Genomic DNA, 19085 nt, shown 5'->3' with positions numbered 1-19085 from the left:
AACTGCTGTGTTTTGGAAAAACTCCCTCAGTTGAGTTTGTAAGGAGAAGTTTGTGTGTGGCTGAATGGGGATGTGAGACTTCATTCTGGTAGCTTTGGCTCTGCTGAAGTGGAAATGTACAAGGGAGCAGGCGCCAGAGAACCACAGACAGAAATCACTTAACACAGTACATCATGAAATGCTTACTGGATACGCATACCAACAATATGTGTGTGCATGTGTATGCCTCTCCTTTGTGGTAGGCTCTGTCTCACATCAGTATAAACTCTTCGTTCTTCTTTTCACACCATAAACTCCTTGTGTGAACCCCTGTGTCGTAAGAATGGAGATCAGACCACGTCTCTCCATGGACACGGTTTGACAATCTGTCGATCCACTTCCTCATACCTGCTGACCCTTCCAGCCAATCAGATCAGCTCTTGATGGGCATGTTCGAATACGAATGATGCTGTGGCGTGTTTAGCATTCCCTCCATGGTGCAGAGGCCTGGGCTTTGCAGAGATTCCCAGGGTTTTGTGCACTTGGCTGTGAGGTTATTGGAGCAGGGTGGTATGAGCAGCACTGGGGGTGCAGCTCTGAGAAGCCAAAAGACACGTGGAATTGATGGCAATGCACAAAATTCTCCTGGAAACATAAGTGCACAACTTTGGACTTTTAACATGCAAAATATATAACTGAGCTTGTGTTTAAAATTAGTCTGTTTGAGTTTGTGTGGCATACACCTGCATTCAAACACATTAGGTCATAAGAGGTAGCAAATACAAGAAGATAAAAGGTACCGGTACGATTTTTGTAATCCCAGTGAGTGGGTAGGTAGATGTCTTGTCTGGGCTGTTTCATGTTAGAAGATGAATAATTTTGGGCAATCTAAGAAGTTTTTCATCCTCAGTGGTCTATTGCCTCATACCTTTCTCCAGTACAGTTTTGAAATTATTTGTGGCTTTTCTGGCATTCTTAAGAAATAGTACTTTCAACTAAAGTTTGTTTAAATAGAAAATGGAAGCTTTATATTAAAATGAAGATAAGAGTTTAGCTGCAAAAACAGGACTGGTATGTATTTTTTGAGCTACCAGAATGGAAATGGGTCATCAGTCCATCCTGAAGAATCTAAAGAAGCCCCTCTAGGTGTGTGTCTGTCTGTCTTTGTGCTTGTGTATTTGGTGCCTCCCAAGTTTAATCAGCCCAGACACCACTGTATCAAATTCAGCCTGCAACTGCTTGGGAAGATACAATGTGGCTCCTATTTAATATGCACTGAGTCAACTTCCCCTGCGGTGGCCTTTTGTTGTACTTGTGTGTGTATCTGTAACCATGTGAGCATGTGCATCATGAAGAGAAAAAAAAAGAGTGCTATTCTGTTAGCGTATCAATGCAATAAACAGGGCCCCTCGGCAAGGCCTGGTGCTGCTTGATGCTGTAGCAATAGCCTGAGACCTGGAGAGAATCTCAGGTCCTCTGTTTCTCCTGCCACTGCTGTCCCACTCTCATTTATCATCACTGACCTATGCTCTCTCACTTTCTCCCACTCTCCCTCACACACACGCACAACCACACCAAGAGCTATAAAATGACCGAAAAGTTTTTGGAGGAAGAAAGGAAGAAAGAACAAACAGAGAGATGGATGGGAGGAGACTGAGAGGAGGGCAGGAGGGGACAACGAGTTGCAGATGCTTGCCCCCTCGTGAGAACCTCAACATACACACAAAAACACAAACACTTGCATACACGCACGCACGCACACACAAGAGGACTCACAGAAACAGTCATGAACACAATACCACCCTCCTCCACGATCTCAGCTGCTTTTTGAAAACAAGATTGAACCTCTGGACGATAGGGTTTCTTTGTTGTCATGGTGATTTAATGTTGTTGACTTCAGTCAGGGTGCTGATAGATCTGCTGATGTGAGCATTTGTTTACTTGTCCCCATCCCCCCCCTTTTTTTCACCCAGTTTTACCTCCATATAAGGTTTGAAATGTGATACAATTTATTATGAGTGTCATCTACAATGAGCTGGAAGAGGTTTTGAATTGAATGCACAAACCAACTTGGTCTGTTCCCTCTTGTTATTCATTGATTTTTACTATCACCTAATGAGGCAATCGTAAACATTGTGGAACCTCTTTAAAAGATATTGGTTGATTTTTTTTTTAATAGTTTTTTTCCAAAGATGCATCATGGTTGCATTAATGTCGGAAAATTTGTCTTCAGTCCCTCAAATGTCACCCTGTGTTTTCTGTCCTCCGTTGTCTCCGCCAGGCCTTCGGGAATGCCAAGACAGCCCACAATAACAACTCCAGCCGCTTTGGTAAATTCATCCAGGTTAATTACCTGGAGAGCGGAGTGGTCAGAGGGTGAGTAATTAACACCAGATGCTATTCTTTTTTTTTTGGTCTGTTCTGTATCCTCTTGCTGTAGCTTATCATTGGTGTCCTCATCCTCTCTGCAGCCTAAATATCTTCCTCTTTGCTATAGCTGGTCATGTTCTTCTTTTTCTCTGCAGTGTGTGTGTGTGTGTGTGTGTGTGTGTGTGTGTGTGTGTGTGTGTGTGTGTGTGTGTGTGTGTGTGGACTGAAACTTTTAACCACCAGCATGTCCTTCCCTTTTCTCAGCGGTCCGACTCCAGTTAGGACCTGCATCAAAGTCTGGTCAGCTGTGTCACTTCCCCATGTCCTCATCTGAGGAGGGAACAGCTGCTCAATACTGCTTCTTAAAAAAGACAACATGTTATGCTATAATTGTGAGTGCAGAAGCTGCAGAGAACATCCAGTATTATGTTCAATAAGTACAAGAGCTTGCTAATTCTTTAATTTTGCGACTTTTGGCAACATTTTGGAGATTGTAACGTTTTAATACCGATATATTGGTTGATAGTCTTGGGGGTAGCTGATTGTTGACAGTTGGCTGTATACCACTGAGACCTCTACCATGATAACACACGCTGGTTTATGCTATGCTGGTAACTATAGTTTTTGTGCTGATTTATAGATTTAACAAATGGTTGTGGTGGTGGTGGTGGTGGTGGTGGTGGTGGTGGTGGTGGTGGTTGTGTGTGTGTGTGTGTGGGGGGGGGGGGCTGTGTTTTACCACTGGGGAAAAAAATGCAGTTAGCACACTCTGGTGGACGCTTTATATTATGACACCACTTTTGAATTAGCCCAAGCATCTCTTACTTTGAAAAAGAAAATGTTGCCATACCTAACCCCATAGAAATTATGCACTGATATACAGTATATATAGTGATATGGCTGTGGTAGCCAAATATCAAGCTCTACTAACATGGTTGGATGAAAGTAAAATTTGAATTGAAACATGTGGCGACAGCTGCTCAGTTAGCAGCCATATTCTGCATAACAATCAAGCCAAACCTGATTATCCCCTAATGGCACCAGGTTTCATAATCAAGCTCCATTGAATTACTTTCCCTAAGAGGGGTCTTAAATCCAATCAGGAGAATTGGTTTTGTTTGGCCGCAGCTTCTCTGAGCCACCAACAGAAATGCTATGGATCTACTTAAACACATTCGGCCAGCAGAAGAGCTAGTGTTGCCCTCTGCTTCTCATCACTTCTCTACTCTGTCCACTTAACAAAGGCTGCCTGTCTATCTCTCCATCTCCAGTGGCAGCCATTCAGACAGTCAATAGAGGAGCTTAACAAAGGGAAGGCTGCTGTTCCGCTCCGCGTTCTGAGTAGACTGACAGACGGGAGCTTTTTGTACTCTCTCGGCTGATCCTTCCTCACAGGGATCCAAGCGAGCTAGAACAGAAGGATGAAAAGGACACCCTAAAGTGGAGGTGCAAATGAGAGATGTCTAGGCACAAACATTTATTTATGTTTCTGTTGTGAGAAAAGTGGATTGAAGAGAACTCTGTGTGTGTGTGTGTGTGTGTGTGTGTGAGTGTGTGTGTGTGTGTGTGTGTGTGTATGTGTGCACGCGTGCGTGTGTGTGTGCTGTGGGACATCTCTTTCCTCTTTGCTTCATGCTGACAGATATATGACGCGATTTCAGTTGGGTCCTCTGTACTTCTGTTGAAGTCTTCAGTTTACATTCCTGCAGAGGAGCATTATTCCCAGTTAAATCAGCCTTTATTACAGTCCCTTTCTCCACTGGCCAAAAAAACTCCTAACACCTACCAACATCTGGCTCTTGTATCTGATGGGAACAGGTTTAATTAGCATTGAATTTTGGTCAAATGACCCTGAAGTAGACGTGGGTATTTATTGGCTCTGACTCTGGCATTAATGTGAACTCAAAACTCAGGTAAACGCTGTCATCTGCAGCGCTCTAACATCGATCAGTCGGTGTTTAGTTTGGAAGATAAACTGAAGCAAAAAATAGTAACCACAAAAACAGTCACTGCCCTTCATGCTGCTTTCTAGGATACTGTTTGTTTATACTATTTTTTGCATGTTTGGGAAAAACATACCCAGAAATGCAACTCCTCATCTACTCACATCAAGGTCAGTCCACTTTTAAGCTAGCTCCCGTGTTTCCGCATATATCCATAGATGCATCAGAAACCTAACATGATGGACAGTGTTCCTGTAATTTGTTCAAGGGGCATTCAACAGAGACATGACTGTGTGAGGGCAGGGTTGGCCTAATTTGATTTCCTGTCAGCTTCTAAGGGTGTGCCAGAGGAATCTGTAGCCTGTCAGAAAGATCCCAAACATCTACATCTTGCATTTGAATTTAACAGGTTTCTTTTTTTCTACGCAAGTTGGTTTTCTGCCTCTGAGTCTCTCAAAGATTACCCTGGGAAACACAAAGAGAAAATTCAAAGTGATGTATTGACTAGATCTGTTTGTTTGTAGTGGTGGCAGCAGTTGAACAGATGCACACAAGTATGTTTCTTCTTGTTTGTCTCTATTCTTAGTGTGTCATGAGGACTGGCATCAGTGTTGTTTTTGCCCGGCCATTGAAAAAACAACACTGACTTATATAATCTGATTTAGACAACTTTATGGCCTTGGCTTTGAGTAGTGTAAATACCATTGCTATATGTCATGACTGCAGTGATCTGAAAGCACACCTCTACTCTTTCTGGAGTATCTTCCCTGTTTCACACACACTCACCTTATAAGGTCATGAACTAATTGAAGACCGAAGTTGTCCATGTGTGTTGCTATGTGGTGTGTGTGTGTGTGTGTGTGTGTGTGTACACCATGCTGTCCTTTAGACGCTACTCTTTGTTCACGGTTTGATTGGTGCAACCATCTGCCCTCACTTCCATTCCTGCTTCTCCCTAAGTTTTTATTACCAGTCCACTTTCAGTATGAGGTGAAAACACACACACACACACACACACACACAAAACTGAGTGACCTTTAGTGTTAAGTGATTCGTGCTCATTGTTTTTCCTCTTCCCCTTTTTCTTGTTGTCTTTTGCCCCTCCCCTCCCGGGGTGACTCTTGTCGTTCTTTTTTTTTTTAGGGCTGTGGTGGAGAAGTATCTTCTGGAGAAGTCTCGTCTGGTCTCCCGAGAGAAGAACGAGAGGTGAGGGGGGACGGGCAGGGTCTAGACCTCTTTCCCCCTTTTGACCTTTATGGGGCCCTCTGTACAAACATGGGTAGTTTCACCCAGGAGCCCCTGATGGTTGGATAATATATGAAGTTCAGCTGAAGGGTTTAAGACTTGGCTTACATGCTCCGATGTCTAAACAAAACACTGAGGGGGACGGACTCCCTTTTCATGCGCTCATGCTTGCTGCACAAGTCTTCACATTCACCTACAGACCCCATGACCACTCTAATATGAAAACTTGTATTGATATTTAACCAATATTGTTTTCTGATTTAGATATAGAGTTAAGGGAGTGAGCAAGTGTGCGGAGTAAATTTTATAACTTAAGTCTGAGACGTCCGTATGAGTCACACAATTACATGAAATTAAATCGGCTATATCAGGGCAACCACAAAAAGCTGACTTAAATATTAGAAAGCACTACCTCGACCATGGATACTACTTGGATGCAGAAAATGAATGGACATAGTGTCATCAGAATCTATTAAGTCCAGCCCTGCTAACTGATCATGTTACCTCCTCAACGGGAGTTATTATAAAGCCTTAGCAACAAGGATAGTTGTGATTACATTTTTTCTTGCTGTACACAGTAAAGGATCTGTCTGATTTAAGATTGATACAGATTCACAATAGCATTCTGAAAACAAAAATCTACCACTGATCAGCTTTGCGACACTTTGTGGAGTGTCACTCATTCTTGTTTCATTCTTGTTTGTTGTCTATTTTCCCATCTAGTTTTGGAAAACACAGTAGTCACCTTACACTCCCCAGTTCGCCTCTGTAATATTCACGCTACCACCATCCAGCAAAGTGTACTTTTACTCAGCTCGCCTACACTCCGATGCGTCTTAGTCAGGGAGTTAGTCTACTGTATGATGTCACTGTTTTTCATGATAAGTGGAAACTAATTACTCCTGTGTGCTCTTACAACAAAGCTCTGTTGCCCGTCTACCTACCTGCCCACTGATAGCACAAGTGGAAAACTGATATCAACAGCATTGAGCCCCAGACACTGTCTGCATGCTATTGGCTTTTTATTACTCACCAAAAACAACGTCCCTCATGTGAGCATGAACAGGAATCTCACATCTACACAAACAGACCAGACAGATCACTACAAAAGTTTTTGTGAGAGCATTTTAGAAGAACATGTCACTGAGGATGTGGTGTTTTCTAGGAACTATCACGTGTTTTACTACCTGTTGTTGGGAGCTTCAGAGGAAGAAAGGAAGGAGTTTAAGTTGCTGCCACCTGAAGAATACTTCTACCTCAAGCAGGTACAGTACTGCCCCACTGCATCCATCAGTTTACAGTTGATTTGTTCAACATGAAGTGAAAAATATTTTTACAATAGGAATAATAGCATTCCAGCCCGTAATTGAATGTTATTGTGTTTGTGCTTTAACCTTTAAAGTCAAACTAATTAACTGTTGACTAAACTGATACACCCAGTTTCCTGCCCTGCATGTTAATTCATGAAGGTTTCTTTGTTCTTTTCCTCCTAACATTCCCCATCTTTACCCCTCCCTATTTTCATCTACATCTTTCCTTTTTCTGTCCTTTTTTTGTTGTTTTTTTGCATTTGCTGTCATCCACATACAAATGTATTATCTAGCAAAACTTTAAGATAGAAGATGAGGAAGACCTTCATCATGATTTTGAAAGACTCCAGCAAGCAATGGAGATGGTTGGCTTCCTTCCAGCCACCAAGAAACAGTGAGTGAATTAAAGATACAAAGTGTTTTCCCACTGACAGGTCGAGGAACATTTTAAGAGGAACCACCCACTCTAGAGGTTCTGCAACTACTCCAAACCTTCAAGAGTTGTTTATCGTGTCTCATTCTGACATGATTTAATATTAAAGCTCCTATTGAGTTCTATGTAGTGCATGGAACATAATAATGTAGAAAAGAGTTTTTCTCATTCTTCCTGTGTTGAAAGCATCTACAAATAAAAATCCTTCCAAAGCAATTTTCCACACAGTCCAGATTTTGGTCTCATGATTGACACTTATTGCTAAGACACAAAAAGCTGAAGATACAAAATTGAAACAATTAGGATCACAAACAGCACATGATACCCAAACCCAATGGATTAGTTTAGAAGTGTATTTGCAAGCAGATGCAGTGCTTATTTTCAGTTGACCATCTATCAAACTCAAACAGATCATAAGATTAAGAAGTTTGTGTAGCGGCATGTATCATATGACTATTGTTGCTGCTTGGAGTTAATACCATTTTTTGAATACGTCGCAGGATCTTTTCTGTGTTGTCGGCTATCTTGTATCTGGGCAACGTGACCTACAGGAGGAAGTCAACAGGGAGAGATGAAGGGTTGGATGTGGGACCACCAGAGGTCCTGGCTACTCTTTCTGACCTGCTAAAGGTAATAAACAAGTGTTGATGCTACTGGCTTGACTGGGCCTGACTGTGTTTAGCTACTTGTGTGTAACTGACGGCTTTGTTGTCTCTCATAGGTAAAAGAAGAGCTGCTGGTTGAGGCGCTGACAAAGAGGAAAACGGTGACAGTCAATGACAAACTGATCCTCTCCTACAGCCACTCAGAGGTAGGTGCTACATCTGCCGGTGTTTTTGCTGGCGATTGTAATCTAATGTAATCTAAAACCAAAATCCATTACCTCTTTGTCTCCTTCCTGTCACATCAGGCCATTACAGCCAGAGACTCCATGGCTAAATCTCTGTACAGCGCCTTATTTGACTGGATTGTCCTACGGATCAATCATGCTCTTCTCAACAAGAAAGACATGGAGGAATCTGTCCCTGTGAGACACAAACACTCAGAGATGCAAATATTTATATACACACACTCAACATCATAAAAACAGTGTTGCCATCTGCTCCTCACTGTTGCTCCGTTGGTGTTCTTGGTCCTGTTTTTCAGTGCTTGTCCATCGGCGTCCTGGATATTTTTGGCTTTGAAGACTTCGAGACCAACAGTTTTGAACAGTTCTGCATTAACTATGCAAATGAGCAGCTACAGTATTACTTCAACCATCACATATTCAATCTGGAGCAGGTGAGGAGTTGAGCTGTGGTTGCGTCCATTTAAATGATTTAACATGTCATACCAAGTAACACACCACCTGATGTGATGTGACCTTCAGCAACTCTTCTGTGTTCAAATGTGCTGTTTTATGTGTTGATGAAACATACATGAAATGGTGTTAACAAAATTAGTGTTGATTTAATCCTCTTCAGCTACACCCAAGAAGGTTTTGTTGCGAGACTTGTGAAAACCGTGACGTTGGAGGGTGTTAATGTCTCACTCACTGTTCTAGTTTACTGTTAGCATTTAGCCTGCACAGTGCAAAACACTATTGGTGCTTAAAATGTCAAGTAGACCTGCACAGTTTAGAAAGAGGAAATGTTTTTGGCAAATTTTAGCTCCAATATAATTTCTAATATTAAAGGAAATGCTATTTTTTTTAACGTCATCTTTTTTATTTATCTTCTTTATTTTTTACATAATTGCATTTTCATTGAAAAAAAAATGAAATGAATGAAAAAAGATTTGAATGAATTTAGTCCTCTCTGCCCACCACTAACAATATCATAAACCAATGAGAATTAGTTGGCAGCGGCATTGATGTGATTACTTTTTATTTGCCATTTGTCATTTCCATGCCTCGTGACCTGTTTTGTTGAACTGTTGTACAGGAGGAGTACCAAGCAGAGGGAATCACTTGGCACAACATTGACTACACAGACAATGTGGGCTGCATCCACCTCATCAGCAAGAAGCCCACTGGCCTGCTCTATCTGCTGGATGAGGAGAGCAAGTAAGATCAGCAGGGGCAGACATTTCATTCATGCTTTATAGCTTTGAAGAGGAACGAAGTTTATAATGGAGAAGAAGCTGTCAGTTGATTTGTTTATCTTCATGTTTATCCATCTTTCCTTCCTTTCCGCTGTGTCTGTGTCGCCAGTTTTCCCCACGCCACAGAGGAGACACTATTAGCCAAATTCAAGCAGCAGCACCAGGGGAACAAATACTTTGTCTCCACACCAGTCTTGGAGCCTGCTTTTGTTATTCGACACTTTGCTGGGAAAGTCAAATATCAAATCAAGGTAAGAAGCAAAGGGAAGGCACGTAAAAATAAAGCCATCAAAGCAGTTACTCCTGAACATCTTTGACATCATTCATGAGTGGTTTTAGAGCCTTCTATAATGTTCTCTTTTTTATGTGATTGACCTCTCTAGGATTTCCGGGAAAAAAACACTGACCACATGCGTCCAGACATTGTGGCGTTGTTGCGGAGCAGCGACCGTGCTTATGTACGCCAACTTATTGGCATGGACCCTGTGGCGATGTTTCGATGGGGCATCCTTCGCGCTACCATTCGAGGCATGGCTGCCTTCAATGAGGCTGGTCGCGCTTGGGCTGCCAAGACTGCGGGTACGTTATCAGTGTAACACTATCACGCCATAATTCGTAATGTTTTAGGAGGATGTACAATATTTTTCTGACTGATGGCTTTTTGAAACTATCTGCGTTAAGCTGGTCAGTCATGATTATTGATGTAACATTAAAACTTTTCCGTCCAGCGCAACAGTGCATGTGTTGCGTGTATGCCATACTGCCTTTTTAGACCCTTTGAGCAGCTTATAGCTCCAGAGTGCTGCAGTCTTTCTGCCCTGTAATTAGCCTTTCAGGTCAGCACTTAGAGGACTATTGAGGCCAGAAACGTGAGACTTGAGGAGATTTTGTAGTTTTCCCTGCAATTCTCAATCCGCCACACTATTTTGGTTCTCTCAGACGTAGCCCATTGACGTAGGAAGCTTTTTATGTGGATTAGAAAGGTTTAATGAAGTTAAGACAAAAACCGAAACGACAGAACAGGTCTGCAATCATGTGACTTACATCAGTCTTGCTCCAATTATTTATGTTTTTTGTGTTTAGGTGTTGTCCGTCCGGTCTCCAGAACTCCTTTGGGAGAGCTTCAGCGGTCCAATGCCCCGTTAGAGAGGATGTACAAGTAAGAAAATACATATTTGAAAGTGAAGCTGAGACTTGCCTCTTAATTGTTTTTTTGGGTTGATTTTCTAACTGTAAAGTTTTTGTCCTCTGGAGGAATTCAGAATAACTGTGGATGTGGAGGCAGTGTGCCGGCGCTGCTTACTTTGTGTTTGTCTATTACTTTGCACTTGAAACTCAGGAAACCCCAGCTGAGTATTTCAAATTGGATCAACATAATTTTCACCCTCCATGGAGCTGTGTGAAACGTCCACTTTTAAACCACTCTGATCCTGTTTGATGCTTCTCTTTGACGGAAGTGTTTTTTATTGGTTACCGTGGACCTCTACTTCTACTCTGCTGTACTTGGAAGAGATGAGGAAGGATGTCAGAGACCTAAATTCTGTTCAAAGTTCCTTATTTGACGTGATTTTCTGCACACTCTGACAGATGAGTCCTCCTTCACCTCCTTTCAGTCACTCACACTCCCCTTCCCTTCCTGCACCTCTCGGTGACCACAGTGTGTGCGGTTCTCTCCTCTCCCCTCCACAGACGAGCATCTAAGCTCGATTTCTACTTTGATCACTCAGAGGAGCGCCCTCTAGAGGCCTTTGAAGACATCTTTGCTAGCTATGAGAGTAAGAAGTAAGTGAATTGGTGGACAGGAGAAAGAACTGAGAACATGAGGCCAAGCAGGAAGGAAATGTGCTTTGTTTTGGGAAATAGACTGCTTGGTTTGTTCCCTTCTCTGACTCTCCTCCCATCTCAAAAACCTTGTAAGATGTAACATACCAGCAAGGTGTTGAGCCACCAGAACAGCTTCAGTACACTCCACCAGAAGTGTCTGACATTCTCACGGGTTTTACTTTTATTATCTCAAAACTGGACTCACAACAGTGTGTGTCTTTATACTACTGCAGGCCTGTTGGACAAGAACAATATATTTGTCTCTTTGAGGGTTTTTTGGACAACATTTACTTTGCCTTTGGTTATTGTTTATTGTGAATGTAGTTTTCCACTCCTATGAAAATGTGTAATTAAAATGTTTAACTGGGTAACAGTCATGCAATTAACTCAATCGTAATTTGACAGCCTTACTTAAAATATGAAAATAACAAGTGTAGTGTTCCTCCATATACCACAACAGACCAAAGTTGCTTTCCCTCCCTTCTGTCACTGTAATCCCCATCATTTTCTGAAATCTCACTCTTTATTATTCTTGTGATGGAGCGTAGGAAGGTGTTTGTGCTGGCCTTCTCTGATTAGCTGCCCAGATTACTTAAATCAACCATGGAGCGCTGAAACCACACGTGGATTCATACACATACATCTGCCCCTTGAGAATGAGATGAGTTTGAGAATGGAATTAAACCATAAATAATCATTTTGGATTGCTGAACCCAGACCTCCTACCTCCTGCTTTCAGATCTGACATTACTGCTGTTCTTTTAACGCAGCATTCTTGAACTTATTTGAACCTCCCAGTACTTTTTTGATTTAGCCACCAAGTTCTGTGCAGATCTGCAATCAGCAAGATGTAGAGGTTGGTTTCTGTGTGACTCTTACGTGTTGCCCATTCCTTCACTGCCTGACTTCTGTTTTCATGGTCAGTCATGGTAAGTAGAGAACAGAATTGCATGGACTAGCTCTGAGACACGGAAAAGCCTCTGTATTAACCTCACCAGACTCGGTGTCCAGTGTAACACCAGGCTCAATTCAAGGTCCGCGAATCCAGCAGCCTCACCAATAACAACTTCCAGTCACACAGCCAGTAACAGCCCCAGCATGAAAACAGATGGGCGGCCAAACTGAGCGTCAACTCAGCTCTGCATGTTAACTACCACAGTGGCAGTGAGCTGGGTGTGAATACCCCCCCCACCCACCCCAACCAAGCTCCAATCCCTCTTTGTTTGTGTGTGTCTTTTTCTCTGTTCTTGAAAAGGATATAGCAGCATGGTTGGGTGGTCTAGTGTGCCTTGTGGTTCCATGTATATAAACATGAACAGTGGGAGAATAAATTTTGTGGGTTATTCATCGAGGGTGAGCCGAGTTTGTGCGCTAAGGTCCCTCTTGATATTGGACCCCCAACTATGCTGCAGTGTGTGTTCCTATCTTGGGTAACTAGTGGTGTGTTTTCTTCTAAGGTGTGCTAACAGTGGTTTTTCTGTGATCCTGTTTTTTTTCTCCTTCCTTGTCTTTTTTTCAATCCTCTCATGTATTTCCCCTCCCTTCTCCGGCTCCCCTGTCTTCCCCCTGCCTTCCCTCTCTCCGCACTGGGTGTTTGTGGTGTGATCAGAGACATGCATGCACAGATCATCAGCTCCATTAAGAACTTGCAGCTGGATGGTGAGGACCCTCGCAAGCTGCTGCAGTCCTGGGGTCGCCTCCGCTTCCCTCGACACGTCCTCCAGTGAGTCTGCAGACAGACCTGGTGCCGGCTCGCGCCAAATCAGTCCAGTCCAGTCAGCTCAAGCAGAACATGCTTCTGTTTATGCTTTTTTTTCCCCCCTCTGAGATCATGTTGAGCTCAGTTTTAGTTAGTATCCTCAAAGCCTGCTTCACAGAAAACAGTTCCTTTCCCCAGTAACTGCAACCACTGAACACTGTTCATGTCAGCACTGTAACTTGAGAACCGTTTCAGCAAATCCTATGAAACTTCTCAAATGGTTTCAATGTGATCTAAACTGAATCCTCACCATTTACATCTTAAGTATCACTTAAATACCTTGATAGATCTATTTCTTATTTCGGTCAACAAGACAAATAAATGATATGAAATTTTCCCTTGTGGTGGCAGTCATGTTGGAAATCTCTGAATAGCTTTATACACTTTGCCATTGTATAGTTGCATCTGTGAGCAGGGAAGTCATAGTTGATTAATAAAGTCAAGTTAAACATGGCATGTTCGACGGTTGCAGGGAACTAGATAAAGAATGGTGCAGTTCTGTTTACTCTACTGAATGGATTGTCTCATGAGATCTAATCCAGTTAAAAACGGCAAACACACTTCCTTCTTCTTCATCTCACAACATTAGATGTGTGTAGATACTATCGAGATGACCGGAAGGCTAAAGCTGCAAGCCTTGAATACTTTCATTAACTGCAGCATGAATCATCGTCATCATCAAAAGACTGTGCAGGCATGTGAGGTCTATGGGAGCGTGTTTTGATAAAGAACCCAGTGACCCTTTCGCATGTTAGATATTTTTGACCGTTCTGCAGTCTTAAGCTGAACATTCATTTTGTGCCCTTTCATGTAGTGATGGTAGCAAACAAGCATGTCTGTCTGTGTATGCTGAGTCTCTGCTGGACAGATGGTTTAGAATTTACATCCCATCCCATCTCCTGCAGCAAGCTCCCTCCTCCTCCTCCTTCTCCCCCTTCCTGCCTGTCACCCCTCCCCTCTCATTTATTCCAGTCTTGCCTCTGCCCGTCATTCATCCCGTCCTCCAGGTGCAACCCTTCAACTCACTAGCGCATGAAGAAGTCACCCGCCTGTACTAACCTGGCTTCACACACTCCATCCATTCCTCCTGTGGCTTCAATCCACTAACACATTGTAATTTTCCTCCTTTAAACAGGAAAAACAAGAACACCAAACAGAAGCAGATCATTCCCAAGGTAAGCTGAGCAAAAACACCAGAAACCCCAATAAACTAAGAAAAAACACAACACACAGTTCCCTCTTGAACTGCCATTCATTAGTTTTCATATTGAATACTAATTGTTGATTACTATTTTAGTAAGTGTTGCTATCTGTCAGCTTTCCTGATAAATTGGCAGGTATAAAGTTGTCATCATTTCATTAGCGTAATGATACTGAAGATTGCATGTCACGTATGAAGTTATACTGAGATGTACCGTCGACTGTTGCTTTGTAGGTTTTGTTAGATTCTCGGTCACTAAAGTTCATAGTGGGCTTGACTCTGCACGATCGCACTACCAAGTCTCTCCTCCATCTGCACAAGAAGAAGAAGCCCCCCAGCATCAGTGCCCAGTTCCAGGTAACATCACCTACAACACAGGAAATCTGAAGCCAAATAGACCCCCCAGAAGCAATCCTGAATATTAAAAAAAATAATAATAATTATCCTTGTTTACTTTAGACCTCTCTGACCAAACTCCTGGAAACTCTGAACAGAGCAGAGCCTTTCTTCATTCGCTGCATCCGCTCCAATGCTGAGAAGGTAAAGTTTTATCACGCTGAGTCATATTTAATTTGCTCTTTGCAGGACACTGGAGAGCTCAAATGTGTATTCTTTCTGCTCAACCACATTTGAAGAGGGAACTTTGTCATTGCATAATTTTATTCAACAATTAAACAAACCTTTTTGCTTAATAACATTTATTTGACATATATCAAAAAAGAATATTTAAATCCAATCTCTCCATAACCTTGTATGCTTTTTGTCTTCATCTGTGAGCAGAAGGAGATGTATCTGGATGAGGCCTTGGTGGTTCAGCAGCTGCGTTACACAGGAATGCTGGAAACTGTTCGAATCCGGAGGTCAGGCTATGGAGCCAAGTACACATTCCAGGTACATTTAGAAGAATCCATGTCATAATCTCATAATGACACAATATTTACCCCACTTATTACCCACATTGCTTCGGCCAGATGACATCTTGTGTTTAATTGATGGCCACATATCTAAAACAGTATTTAACAAACATTAGGAAAATATATAACTCATGGAAGCTTCTTGCATTTTATAAAAAACGCACATGAATCCTACTCAGTATAGCCCTGAAAAACAGAGCTGTTGGAATGTTTAGTATGCCATAATGATAAAATACTGTTGCCAGTGGCATCGCTACGTGTAAAATACTTCCTGAACACATCAGGTTTAGATCAGTTAAGTGCTCTCCAGTACTCTCTTGATTATTTTTTTTTCTAACTACATTTGTTCTATTGACCCAACAGGAATTCATTGAGCACTTCAGGGTTTTGCTTCCAAAGAATGCAACTGCGTCCAAAAAGGACATTTCAGCCCTCTTAGAGAAGAAGATGGGCCTGGATCCCACCACGTACCAGATTGGTAAAACTAAGGTGAATCCCTGTTACTACTCCTGAGATTTGCACTTTAAACCTAATTAATTAATTTGTATCTGTTCCCTTTTTCAGATTTAAGGGGCCAGTTAATGTAAAATCTTATTTGTGCACCCTGTTCAGGTGTTTTTGAAAGAGCTGGAACGACAGAAGCTGCAGGACACACTGCACAAGGATGTGATGCGTAAAATCATCTTCCTTCAGCGCTGGTTTAGGGCTCGTCTGCAGAGGACAGAGTTTCTGGACATGAGAAGGGCTGCCATCTTGATCCAGGTACATACAGACAATACGTTCTGGTTATACAAGTATCTTATTTGCCATGTTCCTTTATTCATATTAAGAACAGAATATTTTCTCTACATATTTTAAAATAAACCTGTTATGTTCTCCTTCTTAGCGCTCATGGCGTAAGTACTGTGAAGAGGAGCAAAGGCGACGGGCAGCCACTCTGATCCAGGCTGTTTGGAGAGGATACAATCAGAGATCAGTGTATCATCGACAAAGACAGGGGGCCACAAAAATACAAGCCCTGGTCAGAGGCCACTCAGCCCGCCGGAGGTAACTTGGACACACTAAACACTGTTTGTCTATCTATATTTGACTTTATAAGACAACAAATCAAAGGTCCAGAATGAGTCATCTGGACAAGTTCTCTGATAACATTTTTAAATGACGGTTTAGTTGAAACTGTTTTTTTGTACATATTTCAGGTGCCAGTCCATGCGTGAAGAGAAACAGAGAAAGGAAGAAGATGAAATAGCTCAGAAGAAAGCAGAAGAAGAGGAAAGGAGGATGAGGGAGGAGGAAGAAGCTAGGAGGAAGCTGGAGGAGGAAGAAATGAGGAGAAAGGCTGAAGAGGAAGAAGTCAGGAGGCAAGCAGAGGAGGAGGCAGCCAGGAAAGCGCAGGAAACTAAGGCTGAAGAGGAAGCGGAGCAGAAACGAAGAGGGGAAGAAGAGAAAAGACCAGCAAGAGAGCCTCAAACAAGAGAAGATCCAGATATAGAGCTGGTGACAGAGGAGATGCTGGATGAGAGCCTCCCAATCCAGATGACTGGGGAGGAGGGAGGAGAGGACAATGTGGAGGAGGAGGATGAATGGCTGCTGAAAGCAGAAGAGGAGAATGGTGAAACTGTATCTCTCAGGTCTGATGTAGAGACCAATGGTACTCTGGCTGAGGCTGGACCCCAGCTGGATGAGAAAGAGGAGGAGGAGGAGGAGGAGGAGGAGGATTTGGAGAACCAAACACAAGACCGGTCCTCTGATGCACTTAGACCTGCATCTCCAGGTCAGGGGTCTGACAAACAGGCTTCCACCACTACCTCTACACATTTCCATCCTGAACAAAAAAGAGTACGAGCTTCAGCCAAGGGCCAGGCATCCAGGAGCCAGGAGAAGAGAGAGCAGAGGAGACGAAGGGGGTTGGAACACAACCAGAGAGAGACTGAACGAGCTGCCTCCTCCTCTTCCTCAGTCACTGGCACAGATCAGACATCCCCACCAAAGAGCAAAAACCAAGAGGGTGCTAAGCTGAAAGAGCGCGCTGATAGCAAGGAGCTGGACCAGTATACATTTGTGGTTTTGAAAATGAAGGATGGAGGGAAGAAGGAGACGAAAACCTCTCCTCCCTCTCTGGGTCCTGTTCGTCCAACTACATTATCACTGCAACCTGCTGACTCTTTGGCTGACAGAAACAGCCACGGGGAAGGTGTCGGAGTTGTAAGCCTGCAGCGCCGCCCCGGAGCCATAAAGGAGAAGCCTGAGAAGTGGAGGGGGAGGAAGAGTGACGGCTCTGAAAGCAGCAGCCCTCCTCCACCTCACCTCAGAGACGAGAGGAAGAAAAAACTGCCACTGTACGTCTCCTGCTCTTCTTCTCAGCTGTAACCCACATGTTTCATGAGGGACCCTTTTAAAGATAATAAGATGAAAACTAACACTAGTACGCCTCCAAAGTAATGTCTGTGTATTTCCTTTTTTTTAACAGAAGTGAAACAGCCTCCTCTTCAATTGACAGTTTATCTCCAGGTTCTGAGGGGGCCGGTGCTATTTTAACCAGAGAGGTATTTCAAATCATTATCTTTTACAATGTGGTATAACTTAATTTGTTTTCATGTTATTTTTTTTATCCGCTTTGAACAGGTGACCGTTTACGTTTTTCTTAAAAACCTGTGTCTTCATCATCCTTGGTGTTCGACATCCTTTGCAGAACATTTTTTCTGTTATGCAGACGATTTCCAGCCCAGAGAGCCACACCGATGGCTCCAGGGGAGGCTCCTTCCGAAAGAGGAGCCAAGATGGCTCTGGGCCACAAGACTTGGCCCACTCCATCCCCTCCACCCCAGACAGGTCAGAATCATCACATGTCAACATGTATCAGCATTTTGCTGTACATTTGTTGAAAAGGACAAGCTAATCTGCTGTTGTGAATCCACCCATGAATTTCTGTCTGGCCCTTTTTTACACTTAACAAGGGGTATGATAATACTGTAGAGCTTCTTGTGTTTCTGAATCCTTCAGGTCAGGCGGTTTCTTCAGCAAGATTTTGAAAAAACGACCGCACAAGGAGGCCCAGACTCCAGACAACGGAGAGTTAACTCTTGCTCAGGTTCTCGGTGAAAAGCCAACAGGAGGGGAAGGTAAATCCGTCAGAGTGTCCTCATGTATAAATATGTACAGAAATATTTACATTTTCTCAAGTTTTTTTAAACGTGAAAAAATATATATTCTGTGAAAGTCTTGAGTTTATAAATTCTTCGTGTGACGAATGTTGCATGTTCAGGATTTGCCAGAAAGTGGTGCAACTTGGCCAGAGCTGATACAGATTAGTGTAATTCTGTTGTCTATATAACCAACAACTTTATCAGATCTGTTCTGTTTATCAAGAGAAAAAGTCTTCAAGTGTTTTGAGCTCATGTCCTGAGATTTTATCAGCAAACGCTACATTGTCTGATCCGCTGCGGACCACTTCAGTCACACTTCACAATCTTGAGACTTGTGCTTTATGATTATTATTCAAAGGTCTTAAATAATCCTACCCATTGCTTTCTGAGAAAATACAGTCGCTTGCAGGTTCATGCTCAGTGATAACAGAACAACTTTACCCTTTCAGCCCCAGCATCCGCACACCCATCTCGAACTGTTTCCCAGCCCTATGGAGACCGTGCTGCTAAAGGTTTAGGCCGTAACCGCACCATAAAGATCAGTCGTGCCACGCGGGTGTCTGAGCAGTGGAACGCCTCGCTGGATCGAGAAATCACCAATGCCAATGAGCTGCGGCACCTGGATGAGTTTCTGGGTAACCAGGTAAATGAAAGTTAATAAGATGTTTACAAATGTAAGGGGATCAGATTGTCAGATTTTCAAAAAAACTACTTTTTTTCCCTCTACAGGTCAATGATTTCCGCTCCCGGGGGAAGTCGCTGTCAGCAACAGAGGCCATTTTTGTAACTGCCACCATGCAGTTCAGAGAGACCATCAAAGCTATGTATTCTCTACCAGTAAGTCTGCCTGCTTAAACACTCATCATACACACTTGTCAA

General features: G+C 42.9%; 1 protein-coding gene across 6 annotated transcripts in view; it reads left to right on the top strand.

The window, feature by feature from the left end:
- myo9bl (myosin IXb-like) overlaps window positions 1-19085 on the top strand; it is a 57938-nt gene that overhangs the window by 33106 nt on the left and 5747 nt on the right. For 3 of the 6 annotated variants that reach the window (XM_086223275.1, XM_086223274.1, XM_086223280.1), the window contains exons 5-31: window positions 2261-2355; window positions 5436-5498; window positions 6703-6802; window positions 7141-7241; window positions 7781-7910; window positions 8002-8091; window positions 8191-8307; window positions 8427-8561; window positions 9203-9324; window positions 9472-9613; window positions 9746-9941; window positions 10446-10521; window positions 11052-11144; window positions 12796-12909; window positions 14081-14120; window positions 14381-14503; window positions 14606-14686; window positions 14927-15037; window positions 15424-15549; window positions 15673-15822; window positions 15947-16107; window positions 16260-17399; window positions 17531-17606; window positions 17774-17892; window positions 18064-18182; window positions 18656-18849; window positions 18936-19043. In XM_086223275.1, the coding sequence (XP_086079401.1) occupies window positions 2261-2355; window positions 5436-5498; window positions 6703-6802; window positions 7141-7241; window positions 7781-7910; window positions 8002-8091; window positions 8191-8307; window positions 8427-8561; window positions 9203-9324; window positions 9472-9613; window positions 9746-9941; window positions 10446-10521; window positions 11052-11144; window positions 12796-12909; window positions 14081-14120; window positions 14381-14503; window positions 14606-14686; window positions 14927-15037; window positions 15424-15549; window positions 15673-15822; window positions 15947-16107; window positions 16260-17399; window positions 17531-17606; window positions 17774-17892; window positions 18064-18182; window positions 18656-18849; window positions 18936-19043 (4122 nt within the window). The remainder of the gene's footprint in view (window positions 1-2260; window positions 2356-5435; window positions 5499-6702; window positions 6803-7140; window positions 7242-7780; window positions 7911-8001; window positions 8092-8190; window positions 8308-8426; window positions 8562-9202; window positions 9325-9471; window positions 9614-9745; window positions 9942-10445; window positions 10522-11051; window positions 11145-12795; window positions 12910-14080; window positions 14121-14380; window positions 14504-14605; window positions 14687-14926; window positions 15038-15423; window positions 15550-15672; window positions 15823-15946; window positions 16108-16259; window positions 17400-17530; window positions 17607-17773; window positions 17893-18063; window positions 18183-18655; window positions 18850-18935; window positions 19044-19085) is intronic. The other 3 variants (XM_086223276.1, XM_086223278.1, XM_086223279.1) reach the window with 3 other exon arrangements.

This window comes from Aulostomus chinensis, chromosome 14, assembly GCF_037954235.1.
Source record: "Aulostomus chinensis isolate RoL2024-O1b breed Wild chromosome 14, RoL_Achi_v1.0, whole genome shotgun sequence".
In the NCBI taxonomy this organism is placed as follows: Eukaryota; Metazoa; Chordata; class Actinopteri; order Syngnathiformes; family Aulostomidae; genus Aulostomus; species Aulostomus chinensis.
This window is presented reverse-complemented; position numbering and strand designations above follow the sequence as displayed.